This window comes from Spermophilus citellus (genome assembly GCF_964194105.1).
Source record: "Spermophilus citellus genome assembly, chromosome: 18".
In the NCBI taxonomy this organism is placed as follows: domain Eukaryota; kingdom Metazoa; phylum Chordata; class Mammalia; order Rodentia; family Sciuridae; genus Spermophilus; species Spermophilus citellus.
The window spans coordinates 52711907-52735972 of NC_138200.1; the positions used below are offsets into that span (position 1 = coordinate 52711907).

General features: G+C 43.0%; 2 protein-coding genes and 1 pseudogene across 12 annotated transcripts in view; 1 reads left to right on the forward strand and 2 right to left on the reverse strand.

Moving 5' to 3' along the window:
• Positions 1–17024, reverse strand: part of LOC308637884 (putative ATP-dependent RNA helicase DDX28) — a 37537-nt pseudogene extending 20513 nt beyond the window's left edge. The window contains exons 1-2 of the transcript in view: positions 16962–17024; positions 15922–16604 (exon numbers count right to left, since the gene is read on the reverse strand). The product of the transcript in view is annotated as a putative ATP-dependent RNA helicase DDX28 (transcript). The remainder of the gene's footprint in view (positions 1–15921; positions 16605–16961) is intronic.
• DUS2 (dihydrouridine synthase 2) overlaps positions 1–24066 on the forward strand; it is a 104734-nt gene that overhangs the window by 46648 nt on the left and 34020 nt on the right. For 5 of the 10 annotated variants that reach the window (XM_081273896.1, XM_081273893.1, XM_081273892.1 and 2 more), the window contains one exon: positions 19031–19172. In XM_081273896.1, coding sequence (XP_081130022.1) covers positions 19047–19172 — 126 coding nt within the window. In that variant the 5' untranslated portion in view covers positions 19031–19046. Of the gene's footprint in view, positions 1–10348; positions 10483–16148; positions 16295–16601; positions 16946–19030; positions 19173–24066 lie in introns of those variants that run through there. The other 5 variants (XM_081273895.1, XM_081273889.1, XM_081273891.1 and 2 more) reach the window with 4 other exon arrangements.
• LOC308637498 (DPEP2 neighbor protein-like) lies at positions 827–9072 on the reverse strand. Its single transcript, XM_081273898.1, has 2 exons — positions 4766–9072; positions 827–3394 (listed from the first exon to the last, which is right to left on the reverse strand). Exons 1-2 carry the CDS (start codon positions 4830–4832, stop codon positions 3075–3077), a joined length of 387 nt encoding a protein of 128 aa, XP_081130024.1. The 5' UTR covers positions 4833–9072; the 3' UTR covers positions 827–3074.

Genomic DNA, 24066 nt, shown 5'->3' on the forward strand with positions numbered 1-24066 from the left:
TGAGCCACATCCCCAACCAAGGAAGCAGGATTCTTGTTCTTTATCTGTGGTCAGGAACTGAAGAAAGGACAGGTTTGGAGCAGATAATAAAAGCAGGTTGTGGTTGCTGAGTGTAAGGCATCAGAGGGACTCCTACAGTGATGTCACTGGAACCTGGTTGCAGGGTGAGCAGAAGGTCGACAGTGTAGACATAGTAGTGATGGCCCACTGTCCAGAGTCAGCCACCATGCTCTGAGGAGTCACCCAGCCTGACACCAATGCTTTAGGTGTCAGGAGGCTTCAGAATATCTGCCTTACCTGCTTAAAATACTCGAGGGCCCTGTGGACAGTAGCTTCAGAGAATTTCAGAAAGTTGAAAGTGCCTGTTAGGAGTTGAAAACTTATCACTCTGTTTTCTCTCATTATGTCTGTGTGTTCCTGAGTTATGTAAGGAGCAGAGTTGAAATGATTTAGAATGATCTCCTTGATGTAGTGAAAAGAGCAATGAGCAGAACGTCATACAGCATACTATTGTATACTTTAGGAAAATCGGAATGAATATTATGTATTTTGACTTTTTATTACAGAATTACTTGGAAAGATAAAGAAGAAACTAGAGACATTGGTTTCCACTGGGAACGGAAAGTTGAGTTTTTTTTTTTTTTTAAAGAGAGAGTGAGAGAGGGGAGAGAGAGAGAGAGAGAGAGAGAGAGAATTTTTAATATTTATTTTTTAGTTCTCGGCGGACACAACATCTTTGTTTGTATGTGGTGCTGAGGATCGAACCAGGGCTGCACGCATGCCAGTCGAGCGCGCTACCACTTGAGCCACATCCCCAGCCCGGAAAGTTGAGTTTTATTTGGTACTATGTAGGTAGTAAATTTACAATCTTGGGGAGCTATTTAAAATAATTAGTAACTGGCACTAGCCAGTCAGAACAGATTTCAACCAGTATGCTGTAATGGCACAAGGCTGCTACCTATCTGCTCTGTCCTTCTGGTTCAAAAAGCGATGCCAAATAAAAAGTATAGACTGAGCTGGACATAGAGGTACACGCCTGTAATTCCTGTGACTCCAGAAGCTAAGCAGGAAGATCTCAATTTTGAGGCCAACCTCAGCAACTTAGGGAGACCCTGTCACAAAAAGAACTGAGGGGGCTGGAGTTGTGGCTCAGCAGTAGAGTGTTCACCTAGCACATGCGAGGCCTTTGGTTCAATCCTCAGCACCTCGTAAAAATAAATAAATAAAATAAAGATACTGTGTCCAACTACAACTAAAAACTAAATATTTAATAAAAAAGGGGAGGGGGCTGGGGTTGTGGCTCAGCGGTAGAGCGCTCACCTTGCATGTGGAGGATCCTGGATTTGATCCTCAGCACCACATGAAAAGAAATAAAAGGTATTATGTCCAACTACAGCTAAAAAATAAAATATGTGAAATAAAAGTATTGTGTCCAACTACAACTAAAAAAATATTTAAAAAAAGAAAAAAAAGGAGATGAGGGGTGTGGTAAAGCACCCTAGTACCCAAAAAAGGAAAAAAAAAATAGAGATTGAAAGTCTTCCATTCCTTAATCAGAAGGAATCTTTACTCTTTTATCTTTTGATCCTCTTTTATTTTGAATATATGATGTATTAAAAAAAAAGAAGAAATTTCATTGTGGAAAATTGCTGTGGAGAGGGCAATGAGTTTGAATTTTAGACCCTATGATTCCATAAGGAGGGGCTGGATTGTGTGTGTGTGAAGGACAGATGGAACTGGGTGAGTGCCTGTGTTTCCTTAAGGCCTCTAAGGTTTGTATCTATGGCCTGTAAGGTTTGTATCCTGAGCCCTCTAAGTTTTGTATCTCAAATGCAGAGCTAGTGGCTCCTTCATCCTACCAATTCTCAAAATGTAGGCCCAACATGGCCAGTATGTAGTGATTTTTTTTTTATTATTAGCAGGGATTGAACTCCAGGATTGAACCCTGAGCCACATCTTCAGCCATTTTTATTTTTTATTGTGAGACAGAATCTCACCAAGTTGCAGAGGCTGGCTTTGAACTTGTGATCTTCCTGGCTTCCCCTCCCAAGCTGCTGGGAGTATAGGCAAGCACAACCAACCCTGGAAGTCTGTAGTGATTTAATGTTCTGATTGAATCTGTCATCCTTACACATGAAATTAAACTGTTAACTGAACTTAAACCTTCTGAGCACATCCTGTGAGCATCATTAGTATGTAGTGGGTATACTGAATTTATTGGATTTGTTTTTCTCTCCTTTATTCAGATTTTTAAAGATTCCCTTCTCTACTACTTTCCCCCACGACACTGATTATTAAAGTAACTCATTGCATTCTGTAGAACATGGGAAATATGGAAAATTGTAAAGAGAAGGCTAGGGTTATGGCTCGGGGGTGGAGCACTTGCCTGGTATGTGTGGAGCACTGGGTTCTTAGCACTGCATAAAAATAAAACGAAATAAAGGTCTATAAAAAAAAACTAAAAAAATAAATACAACAATAAAATTGTAAATAGAGCAATAATAAAATTGTGAAGAGAGATGCACATGCCAATAATCCCAGTTTCTTGGGAGGCTGAGGTAGTAGGATCACAAGTTCGAAGCCAGCCTGAGCAACTTCTGAGACCCTGTCTCCAAATGAAAAATAGAGAGGGTTGTGTATGTAGGTCAACAACAGAGCAATTTCTAGTACTAGAATCAATTTCTAGTACTACAGAGGGACACAAGGGCAGAAAATTGTTTTTGATAATGTCGTTAGAATGAAAAGACTACATTTACAAAGAAGTCAGAGTGACAGTCAGTGAAAAGGAGTATAAAGAATGGGTTTTAAATACACATGCAGTCTGCCAAACTCTGAAGACACCAGCATATGCTGCAGTAGTTCCTATGTCAAGCTAAACCAAGGCCCTAGCTGCATTGAAAATCATTTACAACAATTTCCAGGGCTTCTCTCAAATTTTTGTATATTTGAATAACTTTATAATTAATACAACAGCAACAATAAATTTTTTATTTTATTTTTTTAAATGGGTAAAATTTAAAAAGAAACATGCCTTAGGGGTCCTAGTTAAATAAATGTCCTCTCTATAGAGCAGCTTAGCCAGTCAGCTTCTTTGGCAATGCTTTCTTGGCAGGAATTTTGGGCCTGGGACAGCCCAGGGTCTTTTCTGTCTCTGCTGGAGCTTGGCGTTTCTTGGGAGCCCCTCTGCCTCTCTGGTTTGGCTTCTGGGCTGGCTTCTCTGCTGGCTTTTCTGCTTTGGCCTTTGGTGGAGTGGCCAAGGGAGCATCTCCATAGAGTCGGTAGCCACCAACCAGGCAGTATGTCTCCCCATGCCAGCCCACCTGCGTTTCTCCACATCCTTGGTAGAGGACATGGTAGTATGCAGGTGTAGAAGGAGACATGGGAGGCACTGCTGCTGGAAAGAAAACCAGAACTGATTAATTGCTTCTGTTTTATACACTCTGCCCCCAGGACCTCGCTCTCCTGTTGCTTCCTGTTTCTGACTGAAGCCCTCTCCTCTGCTTGGCATTCAAACACAGCCTTTGCCTGTGACCTCTATGGATGCTTTGCCTGTCTCCTCAAGGGATGCTGTCAAAGTACTTGAGTTCTGTGGAGCCAATGGAAGCAGCAGGAAAACAGTTAAACCTCAAAATATCCCAAACAGCTGTCCCTCAGTGTCTCCCTTATATAACTGAGAAAAATTTCTTTTCTGAGGCTTTAATGGAAATAATTTTCAAGGTTTGGAAAAAATGGTCTAATATACATCGGTTTAGAACTCCTTCCACCTTGGCAGATCCCATTGGGGCCCATTCGTAAAGCCTGTTTCAACCACACTGAATTCTAGGCCAGTTTTTATATATTTTTCTAATGCAATTCTTTTTCGAGATGTTTTTTTGCTATGTTTCCCCAGACTGGACTGGAGCTCTTGAGCTCAAGTGATCCTCCTGCCTTAGCTTCCTGAGTAGCTGGGACTATATTTGGGTACCTGCCCAACTCTACCACTTTCTGAAGGCCATATACTGGGGCAGAGGGATTAAGAGATTTAGATCCAAATTCTGGGTACCAAGTTTAGGTCCAATAGCCTTCTCACAAACACTTCCTGAGACATCATTTCCTCAGACCTCCAGACTTGGTAACATGAGACTGGCCCTTCTGTTCTTCCCCACTGCATGACACCACCCTTTTCCTTGGCAGTTCAGACTGGGATATGTGTGTGGGGGTTCATGTGAGTGTGTCCATGACAGTATGGTAAAGGTGCCTGAGTTTGAAGGTGAGGTTTTTGAGAGGCCAATAGCTATTTCTTAGAGTGCTCCATTTATCACTTGATAATAAATGCACACTAGGCTCTTGTAAGACTCTTATTATGAAACGATCTGAGATAGAAGCGTCCTTTCTGTTTTGGTGATGGGGATCACCATGTTGCTCAGGTTTTACTATATTCCTCACTCAGATGCTTGAGCCTAATTCCTGGACTCAGGTGATCTTCCCACTCAGCCACCCAAGCAGTTGGGCCTATAGGTGTGTACCAGTGTGCTGCACTCTGAAGGAAGCACTGGGGAAGGCTAAAGGGGAAGGCTAGATTGATAAAGATTAGCACCTTTTTGAACACTTATTCTCAGCAGTGAGCACAGCAACACTGTGGGTCCTTGAGGGAGCGCCAGACCATTGGTCTTACTCATGGCTAGAGAAGTTCTGAGGTGTGATGGGGAAACCCTAAAGGAAGATGTGGCAGTCAAGTGAGGTTGTATATTTACCAGGGGCTCCATTACACATGGCCTGGGCCTACCTGCTGTACTGCTCTCCCAGGGGACAGCAGACAAGTTAGACTGAATATAAAATATCCGGTCAGACATATTCTCTGGAGCAACCAGACACTCTGGTGTCCTGTAGAGAACTAGTAGAGAAGTTTTCTAGCATCATCCTGCCATGGAAACTTAGGCTTGTGATGTCATCACTACCCAATGAGGTCACAGAAAGGAATGTGTGACTTGAGTAGCAGGCTTCAGATCCTTCTATTTTATGGTAAGCAGGGTGAAAGAAGCGAACTCTGCCTCAGCGCTCCCTTCTGGCCTCTCCCCTCATTTCCTAGTCAACTAGCCACTATTTGTGTAGCACAGCTGGGAGTTGAGGACAGCCTATGACTACAGGTGGCTCGAGAACCCAAATTCTGAAACTGGTCAGTCATGATTAAACACAAGAGACAGCTAGGTTTCATGGCCCTGATGCTAAGCATTTAAGTGTTGGAGAGGCAGAGACTTGAGTGGATTATTTGTTGAGGGAATGCTCCTTAGAAGTGGTCTGAACATAATTTAAGATTTAGGCTGGGTTGGTAACCCACAAGTGGCTTGCAAGGCTGAGGCAGATTTTTAATTCAAAGCCATCCTCAGCAACTTAGTGAGGCTCTGAGCAACTCAGTGACACCCTGCATCTAATGAAATATAGAAAAAGGGCTGGGGGTGTTACTCAATAATTGAATGCCCCTGAGTTCAATCCCCTGTACCAAAAACAACAACAAAAACCCAAACAACAACAACAACAAAAAACCCAAAATCTGTATATGTGGAAAAGCATTCCAATTTGGATTAAAAGCAAAGGCAGGTTCCTCTTCACCTTATTCTGCCCCAAAGATTAGTCCTTTGATGAGTTGGAAGTGTGCTTCAATGGTAGAGTCTTGATAGAGTGTTTGGCTAGTATGTGAAGCCAGAGGTGTGATCCTGTGCACTAGAAAAAAAAATGAAATAAAATTTTTGCACCATCACTGTTTATAAGGGAGGTCTCAAACAGATGTTAAGGGGCCTACCAAGGTTCCACAAGTAGTGTAGAGGTGTTGTGCTCAACAGTAGATTTTCAGTTATTTATTTGGGGCTTCAGATTTATAGCTGATAGGACGATCATGTCACATTTCAAGGTAATGGACAATGAGAAGACTGTTAAAGGTGCTCCAAGGCAAAATGAGGATCTCCAATGACTTTATAAAGTGGGAATGACAGGCCCTTTTTTTTTTTTTTTTTTTTTTGTGGTGCTGGGCCTTGTGCATATGAGGCAAGCACTCTACCAATTGAGCTATATCCCCAGCCCATGAAAAGCCGATTTTAACATAAAATTTGAAATGTGTTCATGACAAAATGACATTACAAAATTACCACATTATCATTTCAATCCCATTAAAAAAAATAGCAAACAAACTATGTGTCGTTGGTCATGCAAGCCTATAATTCCAGCAACTCAGGAGGCTTAGGCAGGCAGACCACAAGTTTGAGGCCAGTCTCAGCAATTTAGTGAGACTGTGTTTCAAAATAAAAATAAAAAGGGCTGAGGATGTAGGTCAGTGGTAAAGCAAATCTGGGTTCAATCTCTTATCTCACAATAAGTAATAAAAACGGGGGAGAGGCCTGGGAAGCAGCCTAGAGGTAGAGTGCCCGAGTTCAAATATTGGTCCTGCAAAAAAAAAAAAAAAAAGAAAGAAAGAAAGAAAGAAAGAAAAGACCTGGGGAAGTAGCTCATGGATAGAGAGCTTTCTGTCCACAGCACTGCAATGAAAGAAAATAAACTGAGTCTTTGTCCTACATGTTGCAATTTGGAGTGTGACGAGGCAGCCCATAAAACATAAAAACATCATTTATTGCTAGAAGTCATGACATTACAAAAAACAAAATGCATTTTATTCTTCACATTTTATGTGAAAGAATATGCTACTATGGTCCAATGCTCCATTGGTTCAATGCTCCATAGCTCCACTGATTGCCAGTAGCTCATCTTTCAAAGCCACAAGCAGCTCACCAAGCCCTGAGAAGAATTAAAGGCAGTCTAAGTGACAAATGTGTTCACCCAACCAGGACACCAGAAATGATCCCTAATCCAGATCCCATTTTAGTTAGCCAAAATCAAGCTTGCTGAGGCAAAGGCTGTCTCACTGAGGATGCTAGTCCTGGAAGGCTTCTCCTTGGATGAGCTGTAAGTTCAACCCTCTGAACTAGGCTCACATCCCAGGGAATATATATATAGAATATCCGGTCAGACATATTCTCTGGAGTTGATGACTGTGCCTGGCACCTTGATCCCAATCTCTGCTCTGTGGATGTTATCTTACAGGGTGAGGGAAAAAATCATAACTGACAAAAAGTTCCACATGGGTGCTGTGTAGGTCCTGATTGGTTATGTATGTGCAGGGTATTTGTTTGTTTGAAACCAGGGATTGAATCCAGGGTTGTTTAACCAATGAGCCATATCCTTGGCCCTTTTTATTTTTAATTTTTAGGCTGAGGCTCTCTTTGAACTTGTGATCCTCCTGCCTTGCCCTCCTAAGCTATTGGGAGTATAGGCGTGCACCACTGCCCCTGGGAGTCTGTGGTGAATTACTGTTCTCTCTGATTGAATCCGTCATCCTTAAACAATAAAATTAACTAACAACTGAACTTGAATCTTCTGAGCACATCCTGTGAGCATTCATTAGTTTGCAGTGTGTATACTGTATTTATTGGATTTGTTTTTCTCCCCTTCATTCAGATTTTTGAAGATTCCATCCTCTACTACTCTCCCTGAGACACTGATTATTAAAGTAATTCATTGCATTGTCTAGTACATGGGATATATGGGAAACTGTAAAAAGCTAAGTATGATGGCATGGGCCCATAATCACAGCTCCTCAGGAGGCTGAGCTCAATGGTAGGGCAACCCTGGATTCAATTCTCAGTACTGCAGAGGGAAAAAAGAAAAGGGCAGGGGAATTGTTGGTAATAATCTCATTGTCATGAAACAACCAGTATTGTTAGGATTGAGTTTTAAGTGGCTCTGAGTTGGTGTTTCATTCAAGTTTGGCATGTATCTGGATCCTCAAGACTGGGACATTGTTGGTGGCAGAGGAGAATCTCCTGGACAAGGTTTGTGTCCCTGAGTGTCTTTGCTGTTGTGGGTACCAAAGTATTGGTATGAGAGGAAGAAGGAGTATTTAATCTCATCATTTAGGGAGGATCCATTGTTTTTAAAGGGATGGAAGATAGTGGTGTTAAGTTTCTTATGACACTGAGACCTGAGTAGGGAGTGGGAAGGTCTGAAAAAGAATTTTTTTTTTTTTTGTACCAGGGATTGAACTGAGGGGTGCTTAAACATCAAACCACATCCTCAGTCCTTTTAATTTTATTTTTTATTTTGAGACAGGGTCTCACAAAGTTTCTCAGGGCCTGGGTAAGTAGGTGAGGCTGGCTTGAACTTGTGATCCTCCTGCTTTAGCCTCCCAAGCTGCTGATTACAGACACGAGCCACTTTACTTTCTACCTATCTTTGTTTTTTAAAGTCTAATTTAAGCCATGGGAGTATAGCTTAGTAGTAAGGCATCTACTTAGCCCTGGGTTCCATCCCCAGCCTCAATAACCAACAAATAAGCAAGCAGACAAAAAAGGGCCATCCTCCTGCCTAAAATTCTTTTGCAGTTCCAATTGCTCTTAGAATATCCCAAATTTTTTGTTTTGCTTTCAAGTTCTGGGGAGTTAGCTGCCACCAACCCTTCCAACTTCAGCAAACCCTTTGCTTCTAAACTGTAGCTGTGTCAGTCATACAGCCTCCCACCACAGGGCCTTGACACGTGCCATACTGTCTGCCTGTTGCCAACTGCTGGGGCTACTGAGGCAGGCCCAGGATAGGAAATTTTGTCACTAGGAAGTGATAAGTATGTGAGTTCTACCTCTAATTGGTCCCCTATGCTGTTTTAAAATAAACCAAGTCCTGTGGACAAGGCAGTGGTAGAAACAGTTTTCTTCAAATTCATGTGGTAGCAGAGCTAACCACCCCTGCTGATTTTCAATGTATTGCAAGAACATGCTGTGAAGGCCAGGTGTGGTGGCAGCACCTCCTTAATCCCACTGAGTAGGGGCAGAGAAGGGGGCATATATAGGAGGATTGCAGGTTCTAGGCCAACCTCAACAAATGAGCAAGGCCCTAGGTAATTCAGTGAGACTGAGTCTCAAAAATAACAAAAAGGCCTGGGGAAGTGGATCAGTGGTAAAGTGCCCCTGGGTTAAATCCCTGGTACAAATAAATAAACAAATAAATAAAAATAAAGGGTTGTTGGTGTAACTTCATGGTAGAGTGCCCCTGTGTTCAGTCCCAATTAGAGAGAGAGAGACGGGTTGGGGGAGAGGGAATGATGAAGTGGGGGGGGGGGCAAAGGAGGCCGAGGGAGGGAGGAAGAGAGGGAGAGGGAGAAGTAAAATAAAAACAGTATTCTGGGACATCAAACGTAGGCTGAGTTATAGGTTCCACTTAACATGCTTAGGTGCTCAGCTGCAGGGATGGGTGGAAATGGGGGCTTACTTGGTATCCAGTTTTGCCCAGATGATGGTCATCAGTATATCCGAGGACCCCCAGATCCTGGTCCTGGAGTTTCACACTCCCCCTGCCTCTTCCTTGGTATTCCTCTTTTCTGGTCCCATAGTTACTGACAGTGAAATTCCCAAGAAACAACAGTTTTCTAAACCGGAAGACAGCTTGGCCACTCCTCAAATCATAAAGCCTAGGCCAGGGCTGGAGTTGTGGCTCAGAGGTAGAGTGCTTGTCTAGCACAGGCAAGGCCCTGGGTTAGATCCTCAGCACCACATAAAAATAAAATAAAGGTATTGTGTCCAACTACAATTAAAATAAAATATTAAAAAAAAGCCTAGGACACTTTTCCTGAAGTGATAGCACATTTTTCTTTCTCACAAGGTACTGTTTATTTTGCTAGGAGAAATGCAGTAACCACGAACACATCTTCATTTCCTGCTCTCACCCAACCTTTTCTTCAGCCTCTCTTCATTCTCCATCTATCTATCCTGCACCCTCGCTAGCCTCTAGTCTAACAGTCCTAGGCTGCTCTTTGAGGAAGATGACTCTTGTCCCCTCTGTACCACATAGCTCTGCCTGGTTTTAGACAATATTGAGGATCTGTATATAAGCACCCCACGGCAAACTTATTTGTTGTATATGAGAGGCTTGAAGTTTCTAACTGGACTGCTTCTGGAAATCAGATGTGTGCATTACAGAGACGTGGATCCTATGTCCTGAGTTTGGTTTACATGCTGTGCTTGTACTTGAGATATCAGCATCAGCAGGCAGTGTGTGTTCCAGGGTACAGGAGCTGCTTCCAGCAAGATCCTCAAGGAGGGGTCCTGGGATTCAGATGGCCCCCCGGAACTGTATGTGATCATTAGTTGCTTGGATGGGGACAGATCTTGCAGAAATCTGCCAAATCCAAATCCTTTCTTGTGACCTTCCTTCTGTACAAACAGAAACATGGGGATTCCTCTCCACACCCTGCTTAAGGTTTTGCTGGGAACTCTTCTTCCTCCTCTGGTCTTCTTCCTCATCCTTGTTTTCGTCCTGTTCCTCCTCACAGCAGTCTGCAGTGGTTGCCTGAAGCTGATGTGGTAAATGAACTTGAGCACTCTATGACCACCACCACTTTATGTTGGCACATGTTTCTCCACCACCAGTCCCCAGCAAGTGTGCGAATGAGGATGTAGGGAAAAGGTACACTCATACATTGTTGGTGGCACTGCAAATTGGTGCAACCACTCTGATAATTATCATAAATTTATTATCATAAATTATCATGTTGAAATCTCCCTGCTTCTCCCATTTTTTAATAGATGTATTTGAATTTTAATAGCTCTTCTTCATGTATGTTATGGCTCCATTTGTAGGTTCCTCTTCCCTCTTTTTTCTTCCTTGCAATTTATTTGTTGAAAAAAATCATGTCCTTGTCCTTAGAGTTTTCTCTGGTTTTGAGTTTGATGATTGCATTCCATGGTGTCATTGAACATGTTCCTCTACTCCTTGTTTTTCCTATAAACTGGTATTTGTTAGAAGATTTTATTTGGAGACAAGGTCTTGCTCTGTTGCTCAGGCCACACTGTGAATTATGGGCTGCTGATGTGACACAGGCCAAACCTTGTGCTGTTCCTTCCCTGTTGACTGCCCCCAACCCCCATTCCTCAGCACCAACTGTCCCCTTAACTGCTGAGACAGACATTCCACTGGTAACAGCCAGCGCCTTACTGCTAAAGCTCACACAGCCGGAGTGATCTTTTAGGCATCTTCATCAGATTTCTTCACTATCCTGTTCAAATCTATCCTATAACCTCCCGCTTCACATCTAAAACAAGATCCATACTCCTCAGTATTGCTGATGTGGCCCACTGGGGTCTTCCTTATACCTGCTTCTCCAACCACAACTTTCCTTCTTCTGGGGCTTTCCTTCCTGGCCACAGTAACCTTTCTGCTCCTTGAGTAGCTCAGTCTCATTTCTAACTCGGGGTCTTTTTGTGTACCTTTTGGTCCAGGAATTCTCTCTTCAGCTCCTCACATGACTCTCTTGATCCCATCTCTGCCGAAATGCCCTCTTTTTCAAATAAGCCTTCTCTGACTGTTTTGTATAACTATTCCTTATCACGCTATGCTTTTATTTTCCTTTATAGCACTTTTTTTGTGTCTGTGCGGTGCTGGGGATTGAACCCAGGGGCTTGTGCATGTGAGGCAAGCACTCTATATCCCCAGCCCTGTATGGCAATTTTAATTACTTGAATTTTTTTTAAATTTTGTTTAGTGCTGGGGAATGAAATACAGGAGTTGGCCCACACTAGGCAAGCACCTTGTGACTGAGCTACAACTGCTGCCCCTGAAATTGTATTGTGTCCTTATCTCATCCTTTGTTGGTGGTGCCTTAATGAGAGAAATTTATTTGTTAATATACTGGAAGTAGCTAGCTAGCAGCTTGCTATCTGAAATGTAACAGGTTCTCAAAAACACTTGTTGAATAAATGAATAGCTGGATGGGTAGACTGTAGATGGACCAACATCTTTTCATTCCTGCCCGTCTTCTCACACACTCACATATACCACATACATATGGACACACTTAGCATATTTTTTTGTTTTGGCTCTGGGAATGGAACCCCATTAGCCTCGTGCATGCTACAGTGCGTGTGCTCTACCACGGAGCTACACCCTCAGCTCAAGGCTCTCATTTCTTGATGAACTGATCTGGGTGCTGACCCAGGCATCATTCAGTTAGGCATCATTGCAGACGTTATTTTAAAAACTGTACCTGAAAGTCCCTTCTGAAGACAGAAGGCCTTAGAAGACCAAGTCCTCCATGTAGGAATGTACTTCAAGGGAACGAGGGGGTTTGAAGCTTGACCTTGAATAAGCTGAATTTCAAGTCAAACATTGTTACAGAAAAATTTATTGAGGAGTATAGGGTGTCTTGTGGCCATAAAGCACTGGGAATAAAGGAGCATGAGAGGCTCAGGGTGGCGCTACTGACTTTCCCTAACCCTTCCTGTTCCAGGTAGCTATTGTGCCTGGCTGAGAGCACAGGAAGGGGGCTCCCTGGGTAAACAGTGCTTCCAGTTTCAGGAAGCCTACCTGATGGTTTGTGCTGATGTTTCTGGCAGTGAGTCAGGGCTGGACCTATTTGATGGATAGGTCACCAGTTGGCCCCTCTTTCTGCACTTGACTCCTCCTCCCCTTGAAGAGTGCAGTGTTTTCTGTTCTGCACAAGGAGGCACTGCACAGCATTGCACAAAGGAATGCCAGGTCTTCTTCAAGGCCAGCTTTAGCCCTGATTTGTTCAAAGGAGCCTCTCCTTTCAAATCCCATTTTCTTGCCTGTGGCAGTTTATATGGAAGGGAACCCCTGGCTGAGAAAGGCTCATGCAGATTGACTGAAGTTCTGTCTCAAGTAGGGGCAGTGGAGACTTCAGAAGATGGATTAGCTGAACATATTTAGTGAAGACTACCTAATTTAAAAAATTTATTTATTAAATATATAATCACATATTGATAGTTAATCATTATAGGGAAAAACGATTTTTTGTCACAACTGTATTGTGACAAAAGGAATTCTAGATGCTGGGTGCTAAGCCTTCAGGGCTCCAGCGTGCTCTGTTGTGTGCAGGGTTGGTGCCCATGTGGGATCTGGGAGGCATTTCCACTGTATTTCCCTCTTTTGTGAGTATTTTAAGCATCATATGTTATTTAGCCAACTGGCAACCACGAGTGAATGGATGAAGAAAAGCCCCTCAGAATGGGAAAACTGTTTACAAAAAAGTCACTGATAGCCAGTGAGGAGTTAAAGGATGGCTTTTTAATACAGATCCAGTCGCTGCCAAGCTCTGAAGACACCAGTACAAGCTGCAGTAGTCCTTATGACAAGCTAAATCAAAGTCCTAGCCGTGACACCATTGAAAATAATTTGAAACCATCTTCAGTTCTATTTTTTGTAATTTTAATAACTTTATAATTAACAAAACAATAAATTTTTTTCTGTAAAATATATAGGAATTATAATTTAAAAAACAGAAGAAGCTGTATTAGTTGTCCTGTGTAGTCAATGTTTGTGCTCTCTACAGAGGCCCATCCAGCAAGCTTCTGTGGCAATGGTCTCTTGCCACTCTGCTTTAAGCCACCAACTTTGGGGCGAGAGCAACCAGGGTCTTTTCTGTCTCTGCTGGAGCTCGGCGTTTCTTGGGAGCCCCCCTGGCTCGCTGCATTGGCTTCTCTGCTTTGGCCTTTGCTGGAGTGGCCAAGGGAGCATCTCTATAGAGCCAGTACCCACCAACCAGGCAGTATGTCTTCCCATGCCAGCCCACCTAGGTTTCTCCACATCCTTGATAGAGGACGTGGTAGTACACAGGTGTAGGAGGAGATGTGGGAGGCACTGCTGCTAGAAAGAAAATCAGAACTGATCAGTCATTTCTGCTTTATATATTCTGCCACCAGGAACTCACTCTCCTGTTGCTTCCTGTTTCTGAATGAAGCCCTCTTATCTGCTTGGCTTCCCAAACATAGCCTTTCCCTGTCTCTTCAAGGGATGCTTGCTGTCAAAGTACTTGAGTTCTGTGAAGCCAGTGGAAGCAGCAGAATCAGATCTCTCTTCCCCATTCCTAGAGAGAACAGTCTAAGCTTAATATTATCACAAAAAGCCCTCACTCAGTCTCTCCCTTCTACAACTGGAAAAAAAAATCCCCTCCCCCCTGTACTGGAGATTGAACCCAGGGTCACTTGTCCATGAGCCACAGGCCTAGCCCTGTTTTGTATTTTATTTAGAGACAGGGTCTCACTGAGTTGTTTAGGACCTCACTATTGCTAAGGCTGGCTTTGAACTTGCGATTCTCCTGTCTCATCCTTCCAAAAATTTCTTAAGTTCTATGATTTCTGAGAAAGAAAAAAGAAACAATAGGCCTGGGATATAGCTCAGTGGTGGAGAGCTTGCCATCCACAGTACTGCAATGAAAGAAAATAAAACCATCTGAGTCTTTGACCTACATGTGGCAATTTGGAGTGTGAATTATCAAATACAATGAAGTTCTGCCCCAGTGATAATTGTTAAGGCAGCCGATAAACCATCATTTATCGTTTGAAAGCATGTCACGACACAAAATAAAACCCATTTTAAGATTGATCCAAATATATGCTTTCTGAGACTCTTGGGGAACTCTGGATAAAAGTGAAATGTTCCCCAAAGTGTTTATAAGGAAGTGAAACCAGGCATGAAGAACAAAAGCAGAAGGGATCAAATTTGAATTCCTGAATTCTTGTTTTGCTCTGGGATTATTTTCATTAAGATCAGGGACCACCTATTGCTGTCTCCTTTCTAGAAAATAAAATGTGCTTGAGAGAAAAATGTAGTCAGGTTGGAAAGTTCCCACATATATGAGAATGCTCCAGCATGTATTTCTTGGAATTTTCTTTTTACCTTCTTCAGAGAGAAGGGAAATACTGTGGGGCCAGTACAGTTGCTGACATCCCAGTGTTATTCTTGGCAGAGATTGTGTTTAGTATCTTTCAACTTATGGCCTTAAAACTCTTTCTAGACAGAAAACAGCTGGGTTCTGGTCTGTGAAAGCTTTGAGCTGCCTGAGGATGATGCATAAGAAAAAAGACACAGAGGCACATGTGGATCAGCAATCTGGGGCTTACTAGGTGTGCAGTGCCAGCATCTGACCCTATTTTTAGGAATTTCAGCTTTCTAACTATTGTTCTGTTTGACAGACATCTCTGTGTGTATTCCTTTGATGTGAATTAAGTCTAAAATGAAAAAAAAATTTTATTCTTCATGTATTATATGAAAGGCTATGCTACTATGGTCCCATGCTTCTGTTCCAAATGTGGCCAGTACCTTATCTTTCAAAGCCACAAGCAGCTCACCAGGCCGTGAGAGGCATTAAGGGCAGTGTAAATGATAAGTGTGTTCACCCACCAAGGACACTAGAAAAGATTCCTTATCCAGAATTCCACTTTAGTTGGCCAAAAAACAAGCTTGCTGAGGTAAAGGCTCACTCACTGAGGATGCTAGTTCTGGAAGGCTTCTCCTTGGATGAGCTGTAAGTTCAACCTTCTGAACCGGGCTCACATTCCAGGGATAGGTCAAAAAGCTGATGATTGTGCCTGACACCTTGCTCCCAATCCCTGCTCTGTGGATGTAATATTGCAGGGTGAGGGGAAAATCATAATTAACAACCAGTTCCACATGGGTGTTGTCTAGGCCCCAGGAGGCTGTTTGTGCAAAGCAGTATGTCTTGGGAGCAATTTTAGAGGCATTATAAGATACCTATTCTCACTGAGGCTGGCATTTGCCCCTGAAGCCTTAGGTGTTTGATTTTGTGGTCATCCAGAATATATTCCTACCCGATTTCCAGTGAAGGAGGCCAGAGACCCCCACACTGAAGACCCTTGCCATGATTAAGCTTCTCCTCTGGTCAGAAAGATTTTTACAGAGTATCAGCAGGCAGGATGTCTGCAGAAGGCATTGTGGTTTGAAACTTACTCTTTCTTGTAAATGCCAGGATTGCACACACAAGGTATGAGTAGAGTCTGCAAGCTCATTGTACAAAAAGGTATTATCTCATTGTTTAAAAAAAGAAAAAAACAACCTTGTGAAATCTGTGTATAGCCTTGGGGATGGAACACAGAGCACCTGTCAGCACTAACTGAGCTTTGGGGTTGAAAGGGTCTTGTAAGAAAGCTGGGCCTTGGGCTATATAACTCTTTTCCAAGATGTAGTTCACCAGGATGTTTCTGCCTCATCCAACAGCATGAAGGAGAGTTGCTCCAGGGTGATCAGTTGACTCTTCAGGGCCTTCCATAGAGCCCTCAGAGTGGCAACTAGCATATATGTGCTGAAGGTTGTTTGGACAGTTGCAGCCTGATTCTACGCATGCCATGACCTCCTCCTAGTTCTTGTACCCGCAGGCCCAAGGAGCGGCCTAGCGACTGGGCCACAGCCTGCACCTGTTCTGCTAATTCTCGGGAAGGCACAAGGACCAGACCTCGAGGAGCAGGTATGCGGTGGGTTTCCAGAGCTGGACGATCAACAAGCCTTTGCAACAGCGGAAGTAGATAGCTCAGAGTCTTGCCACTGCCCGTTTCTGCGGCGCAAAGGAGGTGGTGGCCGTGAAGCAGTGGGGGTATGGTGCGTGACTGCACGGTGGTGGGCCGAACGACTTCGGGATCGCGAGCAGCATCGTGCAGTGCGCGCAGCAACCCGGGCTCCAGACCCAGGTCCGCGAAGCTGCCGTCGGACAGCAGGCCCCGCAGCGCTGGCGCCTCCAGTTGTGTGCGCTCAGTGCTCCCAGTCACGCGAGGCGAGCACTCTCAATGGTCCAGCGTGAGGCGCGCAGGCTGGTTTAACTCAGGCCGCTGGGCAATCCACGGACGCTCTGTCGCTGTTCCTGCCGCCGCGGTAGAGCTCGCGGAATGAGCACCACTGGGAGGGGATCCTCGAGGACTCCTGCAGCAACTGAGCTACGACCAACCACAGCAACGTCGGGCGCGCGACAGTCCTGTTGCCCTTGTTGTTGGAGAGGCGCACCTCAGTGACGTCACGCAGGCGCCGCTTCCTAGCGTACGGCGGCTGGCTCGGCTCAGTAAGGTGCGGAGCTGGAGACGCGTCAGGAAGTGGGGAGGATTCCCTAAGTTTCAGTGACTGCTAGGTCTGTAGATCAGCACCGGGATGGCGATATCCAGATCTAGACCGCCTTTGGGTGGGGAGCACGGTGGAGGCAGGAGCATGGGCCTGCAATACCCGGCGTCAGTGGGGCCCTGGTCCTATGGACCTGGTGGGCTGGTGTCTTCTGGAGATCGGGTGCCCATTCTTTGAGGTTATCGTTTGTCGTCCTTATTGCCCCTGTTGATGGCTTGTTTAGTGCCAGGCTCCCTTTGTAAATTCTTTGGGTGAGGGATGCGGTGACGTTTCCAGACATGCGGAAAGACTGGTAATACGTGTTTTCCCAGCGTCTGAATGAATGGTAGGCCTGGGGACTGAGACAAGGGTGTGGAATTATAAATCTAAGCTCAATCCCGCTCCACTCTGGCTCAGAACTCGCAGTACAAGGTGGTGTCCTTAAGCTTATTTTTTTCTCTGAAGTGGGAGGTAAGTTGATAAGGCTTTCTTTTTAGTGGTGACATCTCTTCTTCACATTAAAAGAATTTATTTTTAAAGTCAAATTTCTCTCTCTGCTTCCTTGTCACCTTTCCAAGTTTCCCATCCTGAATACACCACTCTCGCAGCCAACTCACCTTCTATCTCAAGTATGGTAATTTCTCAGATAGTAGTAGAAAAGATCCAGAAGTCCTCAGCTTTGTTATGTGGCTTATCTCACATAGGCCTGGTCAGTAAGAATATTTGACTGAAATTCAGGTATTCAAGTTGTAAAAGAGTTACACTAATCATACTTCCTGAAAAGTTCTCTCTTGATTGTAGATCCTTCCTATCCTCAGATTTCGAATCTGTAGATTCAATCAAGTGTGGATTGGAAATATGCAGGAGAAAAATGTATCTGGCACTAGTGGAATATCTCAGTTGGTAGAGCTCTTGCATGGTAGGAGTGAGGCACTGGGTTCAGTCTCCAGCAGGACACACACACACACACACACACACACACACACACACAAATAAAGAAAGAAAAAAGGAAATTTGTATTGAATATTAAGAGACCTTTTGTTTTGGTGGGAAAGCCTTGAACCAAGAACCTCAAAAGATGCTAGGCAAGCTCTCATAATGCCTTTATCCTCATCCCTTTAACAGTGTCTTACTAGGTTGCCTAGGCTGGCCTTGCACTTGCAATCCTTCTATTTCACCCTCCCAAGTAGCTGGGATGATAGGTGTGTGCCTCCAGCACAGCTTCTATGCTACTTTTATGATTCTTTCTAAAAACGTAGAGCTCATTGGAAGTCTGACTTGACAATTTTCCTCCATTTCAATGTGCTCTTGCACCAAGCCAGAACAGATAACAGTTGCTGACTCAAATAACAAAAAGGGGCTAAGGGTGTTGCTCAGTGGTTAAGTGTTATGGGTTCAACCCTGAGCACAAAAATAAATAAATAAGGGGCTGGGGTGGTGGCTCAGTGGTAGAGTGCTCACCTAGCATATATGAGGCACTGGGTTCGATCCTAGGCACCACATAAAAACAAACTAATGTATCCACCTAAAAGTAAAGATACATAAATAAATAAATAAGGGAATAAATAAATAAAATTGCAGCCCACCAGGACTGGTAGCACACGTTTGCAGTCCTTGGTAATTGGGGGGTTAAGGCAGAAGAATCTCTTGAGTCAGGAGTTGGAGACCAGCGTGGGCCATATAATGAATGAGACCCTGTGTTAAAACAAAACAAAGAAACAAACTAAAAAAGTAAAAATAAGATTGCTGCATTTTAAGAAAGGCAAAGTTTGCAGTTCATCTCCTGCTCTTTTCTCTTACAGGTCCCTACCAGTTTTTCAATCTGCTGCTTAATGACTTTTGCCTGTGTTCCTCCAGTAGCATGAAAGCTCTGCTGAGCAGGAATTTTTGTCTGTTTTGTGTTCTAATGTATTCCAAGAGACTAGGACAGTACCGGGCAGAGATTAAGTACTTAATGAATAGTGGTTCGATGAATGACTGAACATGCATATTTTGTAAGATCAGACAAAAGGAACACAAATGACTGTGGGTTGGAAGGAAAAAGGAAAACCTGTCCTTGCTAAGAGAAGGGACTGTTTCCACTTGAATTTCTGACCCTTATTTTCCTGTTCTTCAGGTGAAACAGAGGAGGAATGATTGTGAACAGTGTCTCTCTGTGCTACCACAACAAACTCATCTTAGCCCCTATGGTTCGGGTTGGCACTCTCCCAATGCGGCTGCTGGCCCTGGATTATGGAGCTGACATTGTTTACTGTGAGGTAAGTGCTCCTGGTTTTCTGGGAGGGCTTTCCCACAAATGCAGCCTCCTCATTTGGATGTGGGAATGGTCAGGAGTGGGGGAGGCAGAATGGGAACTCCCCACACAGGTGTTTGTTGAAAGTGGGAGGGGAGCAACAGGCAGGCACTGATGAGTTCTGTGGGCCCTACTGAGGGCCAGCATCCTGGGCAGCACCGAGGAGTTTGGGTTACTGAGATGAGTAGGTGAGCATCAAGTTGGGGAAGTGCCGTGGCCCCTGTAGGAGCTAACATACATTCAGTACATCAGTAAATGGACTCGGAGGTTAGGAAGAAGAGTAAAAGGACCAGAATCAGGCTAAGGAAGCTGGATGAGGTTGGTTTTTGGTTGCCATAGGATTTTCTATTGGTGATAGCTGGTGGGCCAGTAGATATACTTGCTGACTGCTCTGGAGAAAAGTAGGCTTTAGACCCAGGTTTAAAAAGGTCTGTCAAGGGGCTAGAGTTGCAACTCAGCAGTAGAGTGCTTGCCTCAATTTCTATCACCACAAATATATAAGCAAATTAAGGAAATGTCCATCAACAACTAAAAAATATTTTTAAAAATCTATCAGGAAAAATAGAATTAAAGGAGTAGCTAATGTTGGATGATGAAAGAATGTGAGCAGTGGTTCTGAATTGAGTATGTATCAGAATTAATCTGGAGAGCTTTCTTTTTTTTAATATCTTTATTTTGTTTATTTATTTTTATGTGGTGCTGAGGATTGAACCCAGTGCCTCACATGTGTGCGGCAAGCACTCTGCCACTGAGCCACAATCCCAGCCCTGAGCCACAATCCCAGCCCTGCGTATAGGCAGTGGCATGACTGTGGCTCTAAAAGGCAATAAGAGGAATCCTTGTAGTGATGGGATCGTTCTGTTTCTTACCTGTGTCAGGGTCAGTGTCCTGATTGTGATTTTGTGTTATTGTTAAGATGTTGCCATTGGGGAAACTGGTGAAGGGTACTTAGGTCTAAGATCTCTCTGACTTCCTTACAGCTGCATGTGAACCCACAGTTACTCTAAGATAAAATGTTCAATTGGAGAGGACCCCACTGTGTAGAGATTAGGGAAGGTCTGTGAGTGGAGTTGGGGAAAATACCCTATATTCTGTGTGGGGTGTTTGAGAACAAGAGTCAACATGCGAAGTACAAATATGAGAAAATAGGCAAATTAAGAAGAGTCTATGGACTGGGGTTATGTCTCAGTGGTAGAGTACTTGCCTCACATGCGTGAGGTTTGATCCTAAGCACCACATAAAAATCAATCAATAAATAAAATAAAGATATTGTGTCTATGTACAACTAAAAATATTTAAAAAGTACTGTTAGGGAAGGCAAAAGTCAGGTCTGTGAACAATGTCAGATGGTACAGAGAGATTGAATTGCAAGAAGACTGGTGGTGGTATATGTGAGAATGAGGTCACTGGGGCCTGGTGAGGAGTTAAGGGCTTAAAGATGAACAGCAAACAAGGAGGCAGAAAAAGGACTGCTGGCTACAACTTCAGCTACATAAGTGTGGAACAAGTATAGGCAGGTGGCTTGAAGGAAAGGAAGTAGGGGAAGTGAGATATTTATAGATGAGTTGCATGTTTGAGGAATTAGAGGAAGGAAGGAGTTAGAAGTGAGGGGGTACCAGGGGTGATGGCCAGTGGTGGAGTGGAGTCAGTTTCTTTTCTTCTTTTTTTTTTTTTTTAATTTTTCTTTTGGAGGGGAAAGGATTTTTTATTTTTTTTTTGGCAGTGCTGAGGGTGGAACCCAGGACCTTGTATATGCTAGGCAAGTACTCTGGGACTGAACTATATATCCTCAGCTTAGGACACAGGATTCTTTTTGTTGTTGTTGTTCTTGTTAAATTTGTTCTATTTTGTTATACATTATAAGAGAATGTATTTTGGCATAATATACATACATGGAGTATAACTTATTCTAATTAGGATCATATTCTTGTTGTTGTACATGATGTGGAGTTACCCTGGTCTTATATTCAAAACAAGACTAGGAGACTAGGAAGGTTATGTCTTATTAATTCAACTGTCCTTCCCATTCCCCTTCCTACTGCCTTCCCTTTGTTTTCCTTTGTCTAATCCAGTAGAATTATATTCTTCCCCTTCCTACCCTCTGTTCTTGGTTAGCATCCACATATTAGAAAATTCAGCCTTTGGTATTTTGGGATTAGCTTATTTCACTCAGCAGGATTTTCTCCAGTTCCATCCATTTACCAACAAATGCCATAATTTCATTATTCTTCATGATTGAGTAATATTCCATTGTGTATATATACCACATTTTCTTTTTCTTTTCATTTGTTGAAGGTCACCTAGGTTGGTTCCATAGCTTATCTATTGTGAATTGAGTTGCTCTAAACATTGATGTGGCTGTGTCACTGTAGTATACTGATTTTACATCCTTTGAGTATAGACCAAAAAGTGGGATAACTGCATCAGTTGGTAGTTCCATTCCAAGTTTCTACTTGCTCCCCACATCCTTGCCCACATTTATTGTTACTTGTATTGTTTATAATTGCCATTTTCACTGGAGTGAGATGCAATCTCAGTGTAGTAATGTGTATTTCTTAATTTTGCTAGATATGTTGAACATTTTTTTCACATATTTTTTGACCATTCATATTTCTTCATTTCTGAAGTGCCTGTTTGTTGAAGGACACCCAGGTTGGTTCCATAATTTAGCTATTGTGAATTGAGCGGCTCTAAACATTGATGTGGCTGCATCACTGTAGTATGCTGATTGTTTTTTAACATTATTTTAGATGTTGAGGGACATTTAATTTATTCATTGATTTATACATGGTGCTGAGAATCGAACCCAGTTTCTCACACATGCTGGGCAAGCACTCTATCACTGAGACACAACCCCAGCCTCTAGTTATGCTGATTTTAAGTCCTTTGGGGTAACATTAGGTAACATTAGGTCATTAGTACCAATAACCACATTATTGTTTAGAGTATCAGTAAGGTTGCTTATTCTGAAGTTACATTTAATAGTTACAATATGTAATGTTCAGGGCTTTGTGCAGTTCTCAAGGAGGTCCATTGTCTGAAGTTACTGTTAGGCTAACAGCTCCAGGAGTGCCTGACCTTGGTGAAACGTAGTTACCAAGCAAACAAGTTCCTTTATTCCCAGGAGTTATGTGCCTAAGATTAAGGTGGAAGCTGATAAGACTCTAACATGGAGGGCATTACCATAGCAACCAGGCATCCTATGCCTTTGCACAGGAACTTTCCCAGGCACCAAGCATGTCACAGCCATGAAGTCATCAGGGACACCAATCCCAAACACAGAACCCCTTCAAATTTTTTATTCTAATTTGTCATATATGACAGCAGAATGCATTACAATTCCTATTACACATATGGAGTACAGTTTTTAATATCTCTGGTTGTATAGAAAGTATATTCACACAATTTGTGTCTTCATACTTGTACTCATGGTAATGATGTCCATCTCATTCACCATCTTTTTTTATACCTCTTGCCCCCTTCCTTCTTCCATCCTCTTTGCCCTATCTAGATTTCCTCTAATATTCCCATGGTCCCCCTCCCAACCCCACTATGAATAAGCCTCTTTATATCAGAAAAAACATTCGACATTGGTTTTTTGGGATTGGCTAACATCACTTTGCATTATATTCTCCAACTCCATCCATTTACCTGCAAATGTCATGATTTTATTCTCTTTTATTGTTGAGTAATATTCCATTTTGTATATATACCACGTTTTCTTTATCCATTCATCTACTGAGGCATCTACATTGGTTCTACAGTGTAGCTATTATGTGCTGCAATAAACATTGATGTGGCTGTTATAGATCCAACCTGATTTTCTCTCAAAATTGGGAGCCATCTCGCCACAAAGCCATGAAAAGATAATTTCGGCTTTAGTATAAATTACTGCAAATTCTGAACCTGCTTGGAATGTCTGCTGGTGCCTTGAACTCACCCATGCCTGGCTCTCTGACCAGATAGCAGCCCTCTCTGAAACTTTAGTGACACCTCATAAATATTGGCTTTCCCTGGCCAGATAACGACCCTCTCTGAGGCTCTAATAATCCTCATAAATTCTGATGTTGGGGCCAGCAAAAAATGTAAACTACCATTTGTGTTATGCTCCTCAGAGTTCTGTTATCTGTAACCCCCCTTTGTGTAACTTTCTGGGCTATAAAGCTGAACTGCAGGAAAGCTGCGGCTGCTGTCTTGTTCCTGTGGTTTTGGGTGGGAGAGGTAGCCCAGCCGGTCAAAATAATAAGCTTGCTTTAATTTGATTTTAATTGGAGTCAGTGGTCTTTTCTTGCGTCCTGGTCTAACAGCTATGTCCCTGTAGTATGCTGTTTTTAAGTCCTCTGGGTATAGACTGAGGAGTGGGATACCTGGGTCAAATGGTGGTTCCATTCCAAGTTTTCTAAGGAATCTCCATACTGTTTTCCATATTGGCTGCACCATTTTGCAGTCCCACCAGCAGTGTATGAGTATGCCTTTTTCCCCACATCCTTACCAACACTTATTATTGTTTGTATTCTTAATAGCTGCCATTCTGACTGGAGTAAGATGAAATCTTAGAGTAGTTTTGATTTGCATTTCTCTAATCACTAGAGTGTTGAACATCTTTTTATATATTTGTTGATTGATTGTATATCCTCTTCTGAGAAGTGTCTGTTCAGGGCCTTGGCCCATTTATTGATTGGGTTATTTGTTACTTTTGGTGTTTAGCTTTTTCAGTTCTTTATATACCCTAGAGATTAGTGCTCTGATGTGCAAGTGGTAAAAATTTGCTCCCAAGCTGTAGGCTCTCTCTTCACCTCACTGATTTTTTCTTTTGTTGAGAAGAAACTTTTTAGTTCCAATCCATCCCATTTATTAAT

Bases quoted from the DNA above. Each gene is read 5' to 3' on its own strand.
- LOC308637498 (XM_081273898.1), bottom strand. From the start codon at position 4,832: ATGTCTGACCGGATATTTTATATTCAGTCTAACTTGTCTGCTGTCCCC. The intron at 3,395-4,765 runs GTAGGCCCAGGC...TTTTCTTTCCAG, and splicing joins CTGGGAGAGCAGTACAGCAG to CAGCAGTGCCTCCCATGTCT.